This window comes from Schistocerca cancellata, chromosome 5, assembly GCF_023864275.1.
Source record: "Schistocerca cancellata isolate TAMUIC-IGC-003103 chromosome 5, iqSchCanc2.1, whole genome shotgun sequence".
In the NCBI taxonomy this organism is placed as follows: domain Eukaryota; kingdom Metazoa; phylum Arthropoda; class Insecta; order Orthoptera; family Acrididae; genus Schistocerca; species Schistocerca cancellata.
Window position 1 is genome coordinate 84,970,650 of NC_064630.1, and position 19,750 is coordinate 84,990,399.

The 19,750-nt window shown below is 41.5% G+C and overlaps 1 protein-coding gene across 1 annotated transcript in view; it reads right to left on the bottom strand.

The window, feature by feature from the left end:
- The window catches only part of LOC126188842 (cyclin-dependent kinase 9), a 46,069-nt gene that overhangs the window by 7,408 nt on the left and 18,911 nt on the right, over positions 1–19,750 (bottom strand). Inside the window, exon 6 of the mRNA XM_049930461.1 lies at positions 16,229–16,499. Within this exon, the coding sequence (XP_049786418.1) occupies positions 16,229–16,499 (271 nt within the window). The remainder of the gene's footprint in view (positions 1–16,228; positions 16,500–19,750) is intronic.

Consider the following 19,750-nt stretch of genomic DNA (forward strand, 5'->3'; position numbering starts at 1 on the left):
AGATTCTGGAGACAGGGAGATGAGGGTGGGGTTTTTAAATCTTACCTATTTTTTGGAGGTATGCTGATGATATGTTTATGGTGTGGCCACATGGAATAACCACTCTGAACCATTAAGTGGATCACTGTAATTGCCTTCATCACAGTAGCAAGTTCACAATGGAAGTCTGAAGGATGGAAAGCTTCCATTTCCAGAAGTATGGCTCACATAAAGGACAATGGGAATCTTGGACACAATGTTAATTGAAAGACACACACAGACTGGTACCTACATGCTACAAGTTGTCAACACAAAAGCAAGGGAATCCTGTGGGCATTGACAAAGAGCATTTATGCTAATCGCACACACAAAGCGTGACAAGAGCTGGAACATATCAAGCTGGTGTTAGAGCTGAACAACTATTCCGACAAAAAGGTATGTCTGAGTTTGGACCTTTGCCAGAACAAATAAACACTGCATGTACATTGGTGGCTTTTTCCCGTATGCTGAGAGAGTACCTTCAAAGATAGAAAGGATTTTAGAAAGATAAAATCAAAAATGTTATTTTGGCTGCTAGCCAAGATTAGAGCACCCCTCGGCTTGTTAAAAGATTATCTAGGAATGAGGAAGCCCAGCATTTACAAAATCCCTTGCCATTGTGGGAAACTAACCAAACCATACCCACCATTCACAACAGAAGTGTTGAGCACTGTAATGACATGTGACTGTTGTAGCCTGAGAAATCTGTGATGGCAAAGAACTGCCTTTCTGAGGAACAAACAATGCTGAATGATGAGACAAATAGTTGCCAATGTGCCTCGCTCTTAAGACTGTGTTTTAAAAGGAACCAAATTAAATTAGACTGGCGGACATTAAAACAGACAATAGTTACCTGTTTAAGTATGAGAGTCATCCATAAAATAAAGAATTAAATTAAAAAGACATATCAACACAAAACTTTATTTACAAAGTTAGAATACCTCACCATTTTTCAGTGTCATCATCTTAACTGTCACGGCATTTACTGTAACAAGGCACCAATTTTTCAATTCTCATGCTGTACTCCTCAAGCTCCAAAGATTCCATCCAGGATGCCACTGCTTGCTTGAGGTCTTCATCATTTGTTAACTGTTTCCCACCCAAAAATTCCTTTAGTTTCAGGAGTAAGTGAAAATCAGTAGTACCAAATCAGGGCTGCAAGGAGGATGTCCGGAAATTTCCCACTTAAGAAATTTAAGTTCTTGCTGTGTGTGAGCTGATGCACAAGGTCCTGCATTGTCATGAATCAAGAAACACTTTTGCCAACATTCCACATCACTGAAGACCCAGTCATTGCACTGTCACCATAAATCATCTTTACTTGCCTATAAATTTTGAAAGGCCAAACATTTTGTGCATTCCGAAAAGTAATGACACCATATACTTCACACATCTGGCAAGCTTTTCAATGGGCGCCATTATTTCGAAAGGTTAGAGAACAAAGAGGCCTGAATGCTCGGAAACATAGCTTGGCTCACACTGAGATGGGGTTCAAATGGCTGTGAGCACTATGCGACTCAACTTCGGAGGTCATCAGTCGCCTAGAACTTAGAACTAATTAAACCTAACTAACCTAAGGACATCACACACAGCCATGCCCGAGGCAGGATTCGAACCTGCGACCGTAGCGGTCACTCGGCTCCAGACTGTAGCGCCTAGAACCGCACGGCCACTCCAGCCGGCTTGAGATGGGGGTAGGAGCTAACTGGCACACTTGCTATGACAGTGGTTGGGGATCAGGACTGGGTGTTCCTTTAGTTTCTGGATGACCATCATAAGATTTGGAACCCTACTTTATCTGGCATTAAAAATTGCCAACAGAGGCACTCTATACTGATTCCTTGGTTTTTCCAGTTTTCACCACTGGAGCATTGTACTTTCGCTTGTGTTCCGGTGCAGCAGCAGCAATTTCTGATGCATGCATGTTGAACTTCTGCAACATCTACAAAGGTCACCATTCACAGTATGAATAAGTTCTGGCAAAATTAGCAAACAACACTTTCATGTGAAAATGGTGGCCAGATAGACCACAGAAAAGATGTTGTACCATCTGGCTGCAGACCCAACAGAGTATCATGAAGAATGGAGGATGTTGACAAAGAGCTAAACAAAGACCAAGATCTTCACTGTTCCTTCACTAGTGATGAGATGATTATAGAAATAAAAACACTCCAACTGAAAAAGGCTGTAGGAAATGATGGAATTTGTCCCGAATTTATTAGTAATCTGGGCCTGTGAGCTAGAAGGGGGCTCACAAAATCTAGTCTCATCTTTTTAATGCCACAAGAATCCCACAGCAATTTAAAGTAGTTCAAGCACTAACAGCTCAAACTAGAAAACCTACCACCAACACAGCAAGTTATTTCCATTTCACTCTGCTCAGTATATGTTATGAACTATAAAAAACTTACAACAGAGTACATACATTTACTGATGTCATAGGAACCCCAGAGCAGACTATTCGAACAAACTGAAGTAGTTTTGAGCATGTACTGCTTTTGTTGATTTAAATGCAACCTATGATACTGCATGGCTAAAGAGACTACTGCTTTAGCTGAAATGAACCATAAAATGTGCTAAGCTCATCCAAGAACTGGAAACTATGCTGTGTTTAAAAAGTAAATAAATAAAATCGCCCATTCAAAATCACTGTAGGAAAATGTTCAAATAAATCATTTAAGATGGTAAGACTGAAAGTAGTGTTAGCTGTTCCTTTATTTACATATACAAGCGACACGCTTAAAATAGCACATAAAAAGTTTTGCTATGCAGATGATGTCTCTATGAACACAAAGTAAACATTTTGAATAAGAAGAAGAAACTGTCTCAAAAGACCTACATACCCTAAATGTATCAATGGAAAATTCAGGATAGAATAGCGACAATATTATTAAAAGGACAGATTGCTATTCACCACACAGAGCAGATGATGTGACACACACACACACACACACACACACACACACACACACACACACACACACGAAAACTGAATAAATCACGGAATAATGTAGATAGAGAGGTACAAATTGACACACATGCTTCGAATGACATGGGGTTTTATTAGAACCAAAAAATACAAATGTTCAAAAAATGTCCGACAGATGGCGCTTCATCTGATCAGAATAGCAATAATTAGCATAAGAAAGTAAGACAAAGCAAAGATGATGTACTTTACAGGAAATTCTCAATATGCCCACCATCATTCCTCAACAATAGCTGTAGTCGAGGAATAATATTGTGAACAGCACTGTAAAGCATGTGCGGAGTTATGGTGAGACATTGATGTCGGATGTTGTCTGTCAGCATCCCTAGAGATGTCAGTCGATCACGATACACGATACACACGATGTGGCTGATTTTATTTCTGCTATGGCCTGTCTGTGAATCTTACAGATATGATGGTGAGCTATTCCTTTCACGACCCAATGCCTCCCTAACCTCTGTAACAACTTCTCCAACTCTACTGTGTTCTTCACTAACTCTCCTCCCTCCCACAATGCATAGGTTACATCATTATCGATATCCTGAAGGTGTTATGCTTTGTCATCACTTCAGCACCAGGACACATGGCACACTCCCACAACCAACATTTATCTTGCTGCTCATGACATATACACAAAAGCATCAGGTCCATCTCTGCTTACTCCTTTCCTGTGACACTGCTTACAGCAAAACAAACAAGTTTTAAATTAGTGCAGGAAATACATGTGCATATTTCCTTCACTGGCTGGCATTTTACCCATTTTGGTTGTAAGGGTAGAATTGGTCTTTTATCTTTTTACATTTTTAGCTTTTTCACAATTTTCACTAACAGACGTAACATCAACCTGGTTAGGACTTTGCCCGCTGCAATCTTTGTCACCACTTAGGTAATATTCCAGAGCAACAGTAAGTGTATGATCTTGCCATGGATGCCCACAGTAAGAATCTGGGCATGCCCAAATACCTTTCTCATTCCTTATTTTACAAGTTTTTGAAACAACAATGTGAGGAAGCGGGTGTGTACTTCTGTATCTGCTGCTTACAGTAACTACCTGGTATCAATGTCAGTAACTGTACCTTCTCAGTATAGGTGGCTGTTGAGAGAGCAGTATTTAGGTTTTGAAACCACACAACATTTCCTGCATATATCATTATCCACAGGTTCTGCACCAAGTACATCTGCATTTACACTTCAAAAAGTTTTGAAGATGTTGCTTGTGTAAAACTTGTTCCCAATTTCTTTTTACATACTAATTTCTTTTTGTGCTTCTTACCATTCCTGGACATTTAAGGGGGACACAGTAGGGGCTACAGCAGAACTAACATTCACTCCAACAACTTCAACTCCATCAACAACTTCACACTCAGGAATATAAACATCTACACTGTCTTCTTCAGTCTCACATTCATGTGATGGTCAATGTTCAGGTGGGTTGTCACTTAATTTCTTCATGTAGTGAGTGTAGCAATTTCTGCACAATGGATGTGATGCTAATACTGTTACTTGAGGACCAAGATATTTCTGCATTACATCTGGCAGATGTTAAACAACTGAAGGGTTTTTCACTTTTCTTAAACACCACCTGCTTGAGTCTTTTTTCATAGTGTACATACCTCACTCTTTCACTACAGTATTTCCTCACTCACATCATATCTAACAAAAAGTTCAAGCCAAACACAAATCTTGATGCAGAATGGTTTATGTGTAAGTTCTCACTTCTTTGTTATAAACAGAAGAGTGCTGGAAACAGTATTGCCAACATGCATATTTTACACTGGATTTTTTTTATTTTTATTTTATTTATTTTTTTTTTTGTTTTAGGGCGCAAAACTGCTATGGTCATTAGCGCCCGATCTGTGACTTAAGAAGCAGTAAAAAACCGAAAACGGAAACCAGCAGCAATGGGAACGAAAGTCATAAAATTGGAGAAACTAAAAGCAGAAGGAAGGCTTAAAAATTCACTACAGAAGGGAGTTGGTAGTAAAAAAAAAAAAAAAAAAAAAAAAACACAACAACAACAACAACAACAACAACTACTTCACATGACTGACGTCATTTCACTGGCGATCGGCCGATCACGTGTCATCTGCTAAAATTGACGATATATCAGGCGACAGCTGTAGACGGGCGCGTAACGGAGTAAAATAGGGGCACTCAATTAAAAGGTGTCTTACCGTCCACAACTGAGAGCAGTGGGGACAGAGTGGGGGAGGATCGCCGCTTAAAAGATGTCAATGGCTAAAAAGACAGTGCCCTATCCGGAGTCTAGTTAAAATTACCTCCTCCCGACGACGCGTTCGGGAGGAAGAGGTCCAAGCACAAGGAAGAATTTTCACGTCCCGCAATTTATTTTGGGGAAGTGTCGACCAGTGCGCGTGCCATAAATGAACAACACGACGACATAAAACGCTCCGTAGATCAGCGACGGAAATCGATGGAATAGCTGGCCGAAGAAGAGAGACTGCAGCCTTGGCGGCAATATCGGCCGCCTCATTTCCGCAGATACCAACGTGTCCCGGGAGCCAGAGGAACGCCACCGAGACACCCCCCAGGTGGAGCAAGCGCAGACAGTCCTGAATCTGGTGGACCAGAGGGTGCACAGGGTAAAGAGCTTGGAGACTGAGGAGAGAGCTGAGAGAATCGGAGCAGATAACGGACTGTATCCGTTGATGGCGGCGGATGTAGTGGACAGCCTGGAGAACAGCGTAAAGCTCCGCAGTATAGACCGAACACTGGTCGGGAAGCCGAAAGTGATTTGGGGTGTCGCCAACAACATAGGCACTCCCTACACCTAACGATGTTTTCGAGCCGTCGGTGTAAATAAATGTGGCGTCCGTCATTTGTGCACATAGAGCAGCAAATGCCCGATGATAAACAAGTGAAGGGGTACCATCCTTGGGAAATCGACAAAGATCACGGAGCAGGCAGATCCGGGAACGGAGCCAAGGCGGTGCTGTACCCCAAGTTGTCAAGAAGGTTTTAGGAAAGCGGAAGGAAAGAGAATGGAGCAGGTGACGGAAGCGGACTCCCGGTGGTAGTACGGAGGAGGGGCGGCCTGCATACCCTACATCAAAGGAGGCGTCGAAAAATATGTCATGGGCTGGATTAGCAGGCATGGAAGACAGATAACGACTCAGAAGGACTGCTCGCCGATTGGACAGCGGAGGTTCAGCAGTCTCAGCATAAAGGCTTTCCACAGGGCTGGTGTAAAAAGCTCCAGACACTAAACGTAATCCACGGTGGTGGATAGAGTCGAGATGCCGAAGAATAGACGGCCGAGCAGAGGAGTAGACTATGCTTCCATAGTCCAATTTCGAGCACACTAAGGCGCGATAGAGGCGGAGAAGGACCACTCGGTCCGCTCCCCACGAGGTACCATTCAGGACACGGAGGGTGTTGAGGGATTGCAGACAACGAGCCGAAAGATACGAAATGTGGGAGGACCAGCATAGTTTTCTGTCAAACATAAGACCCAAGAATTTAGCGACGTCTGAAAACGGAAGGTTGACAGGTCCTAGATGTAAGGAGGGTGGAAGAAACTCCTGATGTCGCCAAAAATTAACACAAACGGTCTTACTGGGAGAAAAACGGAAGCCGGTTTCGATGCTCCAAGAGTGGAGGCGATCGAGACATCCTTGAAGACGTCGTTCAAGAAGGCTGGTCCGTTGAGAGCTGTAGTAGATCGCAAAATCGTCCACAAAGAGGGAGCCCGAGACATCAGGAAGGAGACAATCCATAATTGGATTTATGGCAATGGCAAACAGTCCAACACTCAGCACGGAGCCCTGGGGTACCCCGTTTTCTGGGGAGAAAGTACGGGAGAGAGTAGTGTTCACCCGTACTCTAAATGTGCGCTCTGCCATAAATTCGCGAAGAAAAAGGGGCAGCCGACCTCGAAAGCCCCAAGAGAACAGTGTGTGGAGGATGCCTGTCCTCCAACAGGTATCGTATGCTCTCTCCAGATCAAAAAATATTGCTACCGTTTGGCGTTTCCGGAGAAAATTGTTCATGATATAAGTGGAGAGAGCAACAAGATGGTCAACTGCAGAACGATGCCTTTGGAAGCCGCATTGGGCAGGTGTTAAAAGACTGCGGGATTCCAACCACCAAGCTGAACGGTAATTCACCATACGCTCCAAAACCTTACAGACACTACTCGTGAGAGAAATGGGGCGATAGCTAGAGGGGAGATGTTTGTCCTTTCCAGGTTTCGGAACAGGAACGACGATAGCTTCCCGCCATCGTCTGGGAAAAGCACTGTCGGTCCAAATTCGATTATAAAGGCGAAGGAGGTAACGCAGACTATGGGTTGATAAATGCAGCAACATTTGGACGTGGATACCATCCGGTCCTGGGGCGTAGGAGTGAGAAGAAGAGAGTGCATGTTGGAGTTCCCGCATGGAGAAAAACGTATTGTAGCTTTCGCGATTTTGAGAGGAGAAAGCAAGAGGTCGCGCTTCCGCTGCACGTTTCTTCGGGAGAAACGCTGGCGGGTAATTGGAAGAGCTCGAAATCTCAGCAAAGTGCTGACCCAATGAGTTAGAAATGGCGACGGGGTCCACTAATGTATCATGCACAACAGTGAGCCCAGATACCGGGGAGAAACTAGGCGCGCCTGAGAACTGTCAAAGCCGACTCCAAACCTCCGAGGAGGGAGTGAAGGTGTTAAATGAGCTAATAAAGAATTTCCAGCTTGCCTTCTTGCTATCGCGGATGACGCGACGGCATCGCGCACGGAGCTGCTTATAGCGGATACAGTTGGCCAAAGTAGGATGGTGACGGAAAAGGCGAAGAGCACGTCGCCGCTCACGTATTGCGTCACGGCATGCCTCGTTCCACCAAGGAACTGGGGGGCGCCGGGGCAATTCGGAGGTGCGTGGTATTGAACGTTCCGCAGCTGTAAGAATAACGTCGGTAGTATGTGTGACCTCATCGTCGACGCTGGGAAAGCAACGGTCATCGAATGTCGCTAGAGAAGAAAAAAAGTGTCCAATCGGCTTGGGCAAACTTCCAGCGTCGCGGGCGCATATATGGCAGTTGAGGCTGCGGTCTAAGGACACATGGAAAGTGGTCACTTGAGTGTGTATCATCAAGGGCGAACCATTCGAAGCACCGAGCTAGCGGAATAGTACCGACCGCAAGGTCCAAATGAGATAAATTTGTCGTGGAGGCAGACAAAAATGTGGGGACCCCAGTGTTGAGGCAAACTAGATCCACATGGTGGAAGACGTCTAGCAATAGGGAGCCACGTGGACAAGGATGTGGAGATCCCCAAAGCGGGTGGTGGGCATTGAAGTCACCAACCAGCAAATAGGGGGGTGGAAGCTGACCAAGAAGATGAAGGAGATCAGCTCGTGCCATTGGTGTGGACGATGGAATGTATACAGTACAAAGAGGAACGTGTATCCAGAGAGGGAAAGGCGGACGGCGACAGCTTGGAAGGAACTGTTTAAGGGGATTGGGTGATAATGGAGAGTATCATGGAGAAGAATCATGAGTCCTCCATGGGCGGTAGTGCCTTCAACAGAGGGGAGGTCATATCGGACGGACTGAAAATGAGGGAGAACAAAGCGGTCATGGGGACGCAGCTTTGTTTCCTGAAGACAGAAGATGACCGGCAAGTAGGATCGTAAGAGGATCGACAATTCATCCCGATTGGCTCGAATGCCGCGGATATTCCAGTGGATAATGAACATAGGGTGAACAGAAAATGAAGGAATGTGACCAAGGGTGCTGTCAACTCAACGACTGCTCAGAGCTTGCGACCGACAGCATGGAGTGGCATTCAGCCGTAGGCAGAAGATCCTGATCCATAGGTTGGTCAGGAGCAGCTCCTGCCACCAGCGATCGGCCGGTTGACCGGCCACCAGCAGTGCGCCTCGGCGACACAGAAGACGGCCGAGGGCGATTTCCGCCAGGTGGTGCTGTAGATGGGACATGCCTTGGCGGAGGAGGAGAGGAACTGGGTTTCTTTGTAGCCTTCTTGGAAGTATGATGTTTAGATGAAGGAGAAACCAATGGTTGTGAAGTTGCGGTACGTAAAAACTCTTCACGAGTATGCTCTCTTTTCGAAGACTTGGTGTCTGACTTTTGGGCTCGAGATTTAGCAGAACCCGACGAAGGGTGAACCATAGAGTGGGCAGGCAGAAGTGGTGAGGTTGAACGGGCGATCTTTGCGCTGGCCGATCTGACGACCGTGGCACTAAAGGTGAGGTCACAAGTGTGCGTGGCCGCCTCCTTTGTTGGCCGAGGAGAAGCAAGGACAGTGCTGTATTTTCCTGTCTGAGGCACGGTGGGCTGTCGACTGGCGAATAATTTTCGAGCAGCAAAGGTCGACACCTTTTCCTTCACTCTTATTTCCTGGATGAGCTTTTCGTCCTTAAAACGGGGTAATCTCGAGAGGAAGCAGCGTGGTCACCCATACAGTTGATGCAGCTAGGGGATGGAGGTGGACAAGCACCCTCATGGGCATCCTTGCCACACGTAACACATTTGGCCGGATTGGAACAGGACTGGCTGGTGTGATTGAACCGCTGACATCGATAGCAACGCGTAGGGTTTGGGACGTAAGGGCGAACGGAAATTATCTCATAGCCCGCTTTGATTTTCGATGGGAGTTGAACTTTGTCAAACGTCAAGAAGACAGTGCGGGTTGGAATGATGTTTGTGTCAACCCTTTTCATAACTCTATGAACAGCCGTTACGCCCTGGTCAGACAGGTAGTGCTGAATTTCTTCGTCAGACAATCCATCGAGGGATCGTGTATAAACGACTCCACGCGAGGAATTTAAGGTACGGTGCGGTTCCACCCGGACAGGGAAGGTGTGGAGCAGAGAAGTACGCAGCAATTTTTGTGCCTGGAGGGCACTGTGTGTTTCTAACAACAGGGTGCCATTCCGTAATCTGGAACAAGACTTTACAGGACCTGCAATTGCGTCGACACCTTTCTGAATAATGAAAGGGTTGACCGTGGCGAAGTCGTGACCTTCGTCAGACCGAGAAACAACAAGGAACTGTGGCAACGATGGAAGAACCGTCTGTGGCTGAGACTCAGTGAACTTACGTTTGTGAGCAGACATAGTGGAAGGTGAGGAAACCATTGCGGAAGAATCCCCCATGTTTACCAGCGTCTCCGATGGCGCGCTCCTCCCTTGTGGAGGCCCTCACTGAGGGCACTCCCGCCTTAGGTGATTGTTCACACCTCAGGTCACACCTCCCGACAAACAGACGGAGGGACCAAACGGCACTTTCGGAAGGTATCAGCTCGGGTAATCACCCCTCCCTGGGCCTGGCCCAGGGGGTACGTACGTGTCCTACCTGTATACCCGGGGCGGGGAATTACGCGTTACCCCATCACCGGCTACGCATGGAAGTGCGTGGGTCGGCCTTCAGACACGCACAGGGAGGAAAAAAGAGAAAGGGAAAGGAAAGAAGAGGGGTCTCAAACGCCGCAGCGGAGGAAAGGGCAAAGAGAAGAGGAAAGGAAAAGAAAAGGACAGAGGAAGGACGAAGACTTGCAAGTGTAGAAAGCAAGGAAGTTGGAACAGTTTCGAGCGTCCGTCTCCGGACGTAGGCACAAACCATACTCCCAGATGGGGAGAAAGGGAAGCAAAGAGCCAGAGGTGAGGGGAGGAGGGGCGAAGATGCGGGATGGGGAAGGATGCGGAAAGGGAAGGTATGCAGCCCGGAAAGGAAGGAAGGCCACATTAGCTCGGGGTCCCGTGCTCGCTACGCACGTATCCACAAAAGAGTTGTGGACCCCCTGGGGGGATTTTACACTGGAAATTCAGTGATGCGAAATATGTATAATGTTGAAATTTTAATACAGAAAAATACTCCCCACTGTGTGTGCACTGGCTGCTAACATATTAACCAAACAATATTTTGTTTAATTCTCAAAAGTTTTCAGTTGGGTGTTTTCGAGTAAACAATTCATAACAACTCATAAAAATGAATTTTTTACATTTTTAGTAATAAGTATTTACATAATGCAGACAGCTGGGGCACAGAATATACTTTTTATAATCACATCAGTAGTATTTGGTAATATGAGGAAAAAAAAGATAGCGTTCTGTGATTTTCAAAATGACAAAAAAGTGGAAAAATTAACTTAAATTTCGTATTTTCATCTTAAGCTCTCCCACAAGGTAGTGCAGCCATTCTAAAGTGAGGCAGCAGCATCATGAACATGTGGCGACGTTACTGCTCTAAGAAACTGGTGTAGTTGCAGTCCTAAATAAGAGGGTAGCTTACTCAAGCAATGTAATTGCTGCCCAATCATAGCGAGGTATAGCAATCAGTAGGACAGCAGTTATGCAACTGTTCTCTCAGTACACGAACACATTCATTTATAAAAATATATTACAATTATTTTTTGTCAGGCAGTGTTTTGTTTAACCCCAGCTAGCTGACTTTCCGGTGTGATTATAGCATACAAATAGCAGCAAACATGCATCTTTCTTTCAATACCCATGTTGTAAAACCAAGTGAAACACGCCCAAAGACATACTAATATAATAAGAAACTAAGTGAGTGTCTATAATAGGCAAAAACACAGAACAGTGCTGTAACTAGTAAAAAGTCACAATGTGGAAATTTGTTTTAAATACTGACATATTTGTGGTGACAAGCAAAAGTAAAATGAAGAAGACAGTTAGGCTGCAGAAAATGGAAGAGACCCCCTGTTCCATCTTTGAAAGCAGTAAACAGTGTGTTTTGGACCTAATGGTCATGAGCTTTTTTGTTGCGGCAGTTGACAATGAAAGTCGCAAATGTACTACAAAATCAAGTTTCTTTTCCATTTCAAATAATGGTGTAAATATTATTCTTATACACACAAAATTATGAACTCCACTATAATTCCAAGCGTCTAATGTTGCAAATTTACACTCCAAAGCATGTAATTTAAATTTACATAGTTAACAAAAATCATTTCAGACATTTTAATAAACAGTTTGTTCTCTTCTATATACATGACGTTGAACTTTCGAAATATATTATGTATCTGAAATACAAATGAGAAAAGGCATAGTAATACAGAACATCCGCAGCATTCGTACTGTTTTTTATGTATTTACTTACATGTGTGTGCACAACATAAATATATATTTTGGTTTTTAGATTCAGATACAGAGAACTTATCACTGCCTTCAGTTTTTAAAAACTGGATGCAGCATAATCCACAAGTTCAACGCAACAAAGACAAAAATGGGAAACTGTCAACCCCGTACTGAAGTATGCGAGCTAACGTTAATAGTCACCTTCGACACACAGCCCACAGAATTTAAAGAAGCTCGAGCTGGCGAAGGATTTTCGAACTGGAACCATGGACGAAAGGGGACAAGGTCTCACCCAACGAATTCCTTTCATATTAATTGTATCTAGTATTAAAAAACATGTTAACTCTGAATGTCATTCAATCAATATCATTTTAGTTTAAACGAATGACAGCAAACCGTAAAATGTTATAGAAACTGTTCAGCACATTAAAAGGCAGTGGTGAGACATGTTTTCCTGACAAGGATCCAACAATGATGAAAATTCCAACTTTATGCCACTTAAAGGCTTGCGCAGAAGATGTGGCACCATCAAATCTTGTTACAAAGAGGTGTTTATAAATGGCTTCACCATGTTAACCAAAATGAAATTCTAGTGCTGACAGCAACTACACTCATTAAAGAATTATGGACAACATGAAAATTTGATGAAAATTGTGACATGTCCCAAACTGAACACATGTGTGTGCCATCGACCGAAAATGCAGAGGCTAGTGGATGGGGCATCAAATGTTTTGTGATGAAGTTTCAGGACTGCAGTCACAAATATGCAAAGAAGAGTCTCTAGCATTGTTTCTACATTGTATTACAATCTTAATCTCTATGTGCAGGATGGAACTGAAAAAGCTGTCAGCTAGATAATTTGTTGGAATGAAAGATTAATTAAACATTATGAGGGACTAGCATATATAATGTTTAAAATTTTTATTAAACTGTGGTGGATGTTTTATATTTATACAACTTCAATTTTGCACATGACAAGTATGAACAAAATCTCTAAAGCCTATCAGGGCATATTATAAACAACTGATGCAAATTTGGATGACGATTCTGTTAAGAGAAATGGTAGTTTGGTATCAGGCTAAGCATCAAAACATTTGCAAAGGCTCAAGCACTATTTTAATTTAATAATACTTACAGCACTTCTTCATCGAGCAGAAATTCTAAACGTAGAATTACAGAAGTCTAATTGAAAAATATAGAAAAATAGAACCAGTTATTATTTGAGAGTGCTTCTTGTAATTTTAAATGTGAAGAAATTTGGTATAAATGTGTTCAAACTGCTGCTGACCTTGATCTTGACAAACCTAAACTTTCATGTCAGCATGAAAATTCAAAACGTCTCAGTCAAGGGTTTAACAAAAATGGCAAATACAGAACACCTCAATACCTTTCCAGGAAATCACACGAGTATTTGAAAATTTTCGACTAATTGATTGCATCACTTGCAGAGCTGATTGAACAATGAGTCAATGAATTTCTTTAAATAATCTGAACAATTTACTCTCTGAAATTATACAGATCCTGATGAAATTGTAAAATTTTTACGAAGAATCAGTTCAGCAGAAAGAGACTGATAAGCAACAGAAACATTCTTACAACTTCTGAGAGAGCAAATGTGCAGGCAAAACACATGGGGGCAGTTGTGGAGTTTTTTTTAAAAACTATGAATGGACAAAAGAACTAATATTTCAGAATTTGTGCACTTTGCTTCCCCCAATTCTTGGACAATGTTGATCTAAGGTGTGAAGTTTCTCCTTTTTTTTTCTTCAGTTCAAAATTTATTTAGGATCAACAGTATTGCAAAACTGACTCAATCATATCACTATTTTGTCTGTTTACAATGACATTACCAACAAACTATATTTAGGTGATTATTAAATACATTTAATTTGTGACCCACAAAGCGCAGCACAATTTTTCCATTGTGCAAGTGAATTTTTGTACTGAAGAACATTTAATTAAATAAATAATATATTGAGAATCATTCTGACATTTATTCATGACTGAAAAATCTCCACTGTATGAATTATTGTTCTATTTAGAATTTCTAGGGGGGGGGGGGGGGGTGATAGGAACCCTTTTTTAGACATTTACCCACTAAGGCAAAGTATGAACTACCACACAAGTAAGCACACCTCACACAAAAATGACTGCCAACTCCGGCAGTTCAGGCCCCAGCTGTTGAAGCTTGTTAGAACCATGTGCATTTTTCTTTTTTTTTCTTCCTTTTTCTTTTTTTCTTTTAATTTGCACTTATGTTAGTTTGACGCACAGTTTACTCCACTGACATATGTTTATAATGAATTTTCATTTCACATTTGCAGAATTTCAGAGATAGTGACATACAAAGATCATGTTGTTCTATGCTTTCATGTAATGTGCAAAGATTGTTTGTCCTAAGAATCCTACCATTTAGTATTTATTCCATGAATGTGAGATGATATTCATTGTGAAAATACAGAGTGGATTATGCTGTGGGCTAACGAAAATAGTGCACACAATCCTAAAATTCTAACAAGTCTCAATAGCATGGAAACAGAGTCAATATCAATACACACTACAAAACACTGTATTGTGACACTAAAAAATGTAATACCTACAAGAAACAGATGTAAGCCATCTTAACTGAAAATAGCAACCTGGCATAGTAAGACTGGTTGTTTATGCAAATAACAAGTTAATAAAATCCTTGTGCAGCAGAATATGCGAAAACATTTAATGTTGTTAATATTTTATTGAATTACACAAATATTTTAATCTATAAAATATATTATTTAGTTCATCAATAATCATTATGTTTTTATCTTTACACCTATCTCATAAGAAGCTGCAGCCCATAAATATACAGTAAATCCCACCACAAAGCCTGAAGACGAGTCAGTGCTTGTCTGGAGGTGAATAATAAATTGCACTGGAATTGAATGTAGGTTTCATTGAAAAAACAATGGGCACATGACATATTTATATACTAATATGAGACACGAGGGTGGGGGAAAAAAATACCCTCTGCCACACACTGTATGCTTGCTCATGGAGTACAGAAATAAATGAAAAGCCGTTATGTTCCAACAGAAGAGTGTTACTAAGAATACAGGTAATGCTACAAATACTATCATGTGGTTTCTGTACAACATTCTGATGTTACCTATGACTATAACTACCTGTAATGCAGCTGCAACTGGTGGGTTGCAGTACTACAGGTCCACCACAAACTTCACACAAGGGACAGCTTGACAATAAATATGTTGGCCAACAGATATAAGCCAATATGTTTACAAGATGGCCTACATGGGAATATGTGGCACCAAAATCACCACCTGTGGGGCTTGCAGCAGGTGCTACTTTACCTGACATAAGGCAGGTGTAAATCTGGCAGGCCAGTACTTATGTAACCACCCTTCACCAGAGCAGGCATTTCCAGCCGCAGCACCAGTTCCAGATGATCGACACTGAAGCACCAATTACAAGCCGCCGAGCAGTCACCAAGGATGACATCACTCCCCAACAACCACAGTATCGTTTAGACTTGGCCATTCAGGGACATGTACCACTGGTTGAACTTTGAATCTGCAGGAACAGATTGCCATTAGTCAGTGACTAACACCCTGCAGGACTTTGAAATTCTTCATCTCCACCTGTAGGCTTTTCTTCACCAGTGACTAGCAATTTTGTGGAATTTATTCAAAAACTATTTATTGTATATCATCCAGACTTGCTTGGGCTTGGGTCTGCAGAGGGCAATTATTATTTAATTATTGATTTTGCAGTGTATGACTAAAGCAGTTACTGTACTGTACTACCCGGAATCATTATTTGCATGTTTGTGGTTCCACTTTGGTCATCCTGCACTCTGAAACAGCTGATGATATTTTAGTATTCCAATTTATATATTCTGACAATTTACTGAACATCATTGTATCCTGCCCATTCAATAAGAGTCAAATTGTTATTTTAAAGACTCGCCGAGCGCTGTCATAAACATGCTTACATTCTCAACTATCTTAACATGTGTTCTCATTTCCCATATCTAAAGACATAATTTGATTGTCTCACGACAATTTTGTTGACAGTGCAGACATCACTAGACTGATCATAGAAAAGAATTGAGGGATTCAGCTTGTAATGTGCAGTACAGTCACAGAAACAAGCAATTTGGAGCACTCACCTTGCGTTTCTGTCCACGAGGCAGCTCCATCCTGGTGTATAACTCCAGTGATTCTACACCAGGCCAAACTTCAGGAGTGATGGAACCGCACAGCTGTGAGATAAGCGTCAGCTGTTGCTGCTCAGTGTTGCCTTGCATAATAGGGCTTCGTGTCCACATCTCAGCCATAATGCAACCAGCACCCCAGAGGTCAACAGGAGGACCATAGTTGCGGTCACCAAGCAGAAGTTCTGGTGGACGGTACCACAATGTCACTACTCTATTTGTGTACCTGTCCAACGAAAATCAAATCCGGTTAAATCAGAGAGAGAGAGAGAGAGAGAGAGAGAGAGAGAGAGAGAGAGAGAAACAGTAGGTGATTTAGATATACTTTTGTAATTTGTAAATCACTATACACCATTTGGCTAGGGGTACACAATGTTCCAATTGAATTTTATTCTCTTCTAATTTCATTCAAGGATGGTACCAGCAAAATATTATTTCTGTCACATTTCACTGTATGCCAGAGTCTCTCTACTTTGTATGAATCAAAGGTACGCCCATGGTCTAGGAGTAGCACCTTTGACTAGTAACAAAACCATCGTGGGTTCAAACAAAACCACTGCTTAAATTTTGAATAAAAATCATCAACAAAGGCGGCTGAAGACTTACGGCATAAGACGTCACCCTCATGGGACGTGTCGACAATGTAAAACTGTTCAAATAGTTCAAAATTATCAACAAATCTGGAGAAAGCTATATGGAAAGATGGGTGACAATACGTACAAGAAGCAGTAGGGAACACAAAGACAGGAACACCAAGAACAAAGTACTCCAATTAAAAATAGTGTAAGATGCAGTCTTTTGCCCCTACTGTTCGTTCTATACACCGAATAAGCAATGCCGAAAATAAAAGAATATTTCAAGAGTGAATAATGACACTGGTATCGTCAGTGAAGGTGAAGAAGAATTACAGGACCTGTTGAATGGAAACAGTCTTAACAAGTGCAGAATACAAATTGAGAATAAACCTGAAAAATACATATTCCAGGCAAGCTGCAAATAGTTTAATTAGTAGTGCTTACTCTTATTATGAGCTTGTTTCAGCCATAATGCCATTTTCAACTACACCTGTAGATGTAAAATCGTTCAAATACTTAAAAATCATCAACAAAATAGGGGTAAGCTATACAGAAGGGTGGGTGACACACAATATCTAAAAGAAGCAGTTGGGAACAATAACATCTACATGGATACTAGGCAAATCACATTTAAGTGCCTGGCAGAGGGTTCATTGAACCACCTTGACAATTCTCTATTATTCAAATCTCGTACAGCGAGCAGAAAGAACGAACATATATATATTTCCGTACGAGCTCTGATTTCCCTTATTTTCCGTGGTGATTGTTTCTCCTTATGTAGGTTGGTATCAAAATATTTTTGCATTCAGAGGAGAAAGTTGGTGATTGGAATTTCGTGAGAAGATTCTGTCGCAACGATAAACACCTTTCTTTTAATGATGTCCAGCCCAAATCCTATCTCATTTCAGTGACACCCTCTCCCATATTTCACGATAATACAAAACGTGCTGCCCTTCTTTGAACTTTTTCGATGTACTCCACCAGTCTTATCTGGTAAGGATCCCACACCGCGCAGCAGTATTCTAAAAGAGGGTGGACAAACGTAGTGTAGGCAGTCCCATTAGTAGATCGATTACATTTTCTAAGTGTCCTGCCAATAAAACACAGTCTTTTGTTAGCCTTCCCCACAACATTTTCTGTGTGTTCCTTCCAATTTAAGTTGTTCGTAATTGTAATTTCTAGGTATGTAATTGAATTTATGGCCTTTATATTGAACTGATTTATCATGTAACCGAAGTTTAACGGATTCCTTTTAGCACTCATGTAGATGACTTCACACTTTCGGTTATTTAGGGTCAACTGCCAATTTTTGCACCATCCAGATATCTTTTCTAAATCTTTTTGGAATTTGTTTTGATCTTCTGATGATTTTATTAGTCTATAGACGACAGCATCACCTGCAAACAACCTAAGACTGCTGCTCAGATTGTCCCTCAAATCATTTACTTAGATAAGGAACAGAAAAGGGCCTATAATGCTACCTTGGGGAGTGCCAGAAATCACTTCTGTTTTACTCGATGGCTTTCCGTCAATAACACAGAAACACCAAGAACGAAGTGCTTGGCCAATATGTATATACAAAGACAGCTAAACTGACAATTTATTCTCACTGATGCTTTATCTTTACAAAGTAACCTTTGCTAGTCAGAGATGTTAGTTGTGTATCACTGCTATTACAATTTTGTTATGATTCTATCTATAGTTAACTTTTCTTTTCATTTACTGTGTATTTTTATCCACCTCAATTTCCAAATGGAAACAAAATTTTCTAGATGATTTTTCTTGTGCATATATATTTCTAACTCTTCCAGAGTGTTCATAGTGTGTCCTTTTTTGTTTTGTGTAGAACTTTTAATGTGACTTTGGGTTTTTAGATGTAGGTGAAAGCTGGACTGATTACTGCCATAATTTATTGCACGTACTTTAATGCTGAAGGTTCATCCCATTTGACCGATACAAAATTTATCGCATTTGTTGCACACAATTTTGTGTATGTCTGGGTAGGTAAAAATCATTAATTTTGGTTTTCCCAGATCAAATTTTTGTCTTTGGCTTGACATTATTTGGAATGCTAGTTTTATGTTTCTTTTGTTTAAGATTAGGTCTATTTTAGTCAATATTTGTCCTGAATATGTTGTCCGTACACAAGTTGCTTTTTGTTTCGTATTCTTTTGTTAATTTTATGTCCTTGTGTACGGTTTTGTTTTTAGGTCTCATGTGTTTTCCACACAGTTCGGGCACTATATTTGGGTTGAAATTATTTTGTTGAGCTATATTGGAGTATTGTAAGTTCATATTCAAGTGGTAAACTGATTATTCAATTGATCATCAAGTTAAAGTAGGCGTATTATTGAGGATTTTGGGCCACGAGGACTTCCATCAATTATGTTGCCTGTAGGTTCCAAACAATTGTTAATGATGTTGATTTTTAGATTGAGAAAGTTTATTATAATTATATTATAGATAACATTACAACAGCAACGAAATGCTGTAAACATAAAGCATCAACAAGAATAAATTGTCAATCTAGCCTTCAAAAGCACATCACAGAAAATTTCTACACAAATGAAAATTACACAACTTATAAAACTCTAGCAATAAATAGACAGCCGACAGTTTACTCACTGATGCAATATGGCCACCTATTCCAACTAACCCATAAGTAGACTCACTAACTGTAACACCTACACGTTCACTTAAAGGTGCTATAGCTGAAACAACCTGTAGTAAGGAGTAAGCACTACTAATTGAGTTATTTGTAACTTTCCTGGAATAATTCATCATAAAATGTCAGATTATGATGTAGTCCATGTTGGAGGCCAGGCCGAAAAGAGTTAAGGAATTTTGCTTCCTTGGACTCAAAATAACTCCTGACATGCAAAGCAAGAAGGCTACGATTAAC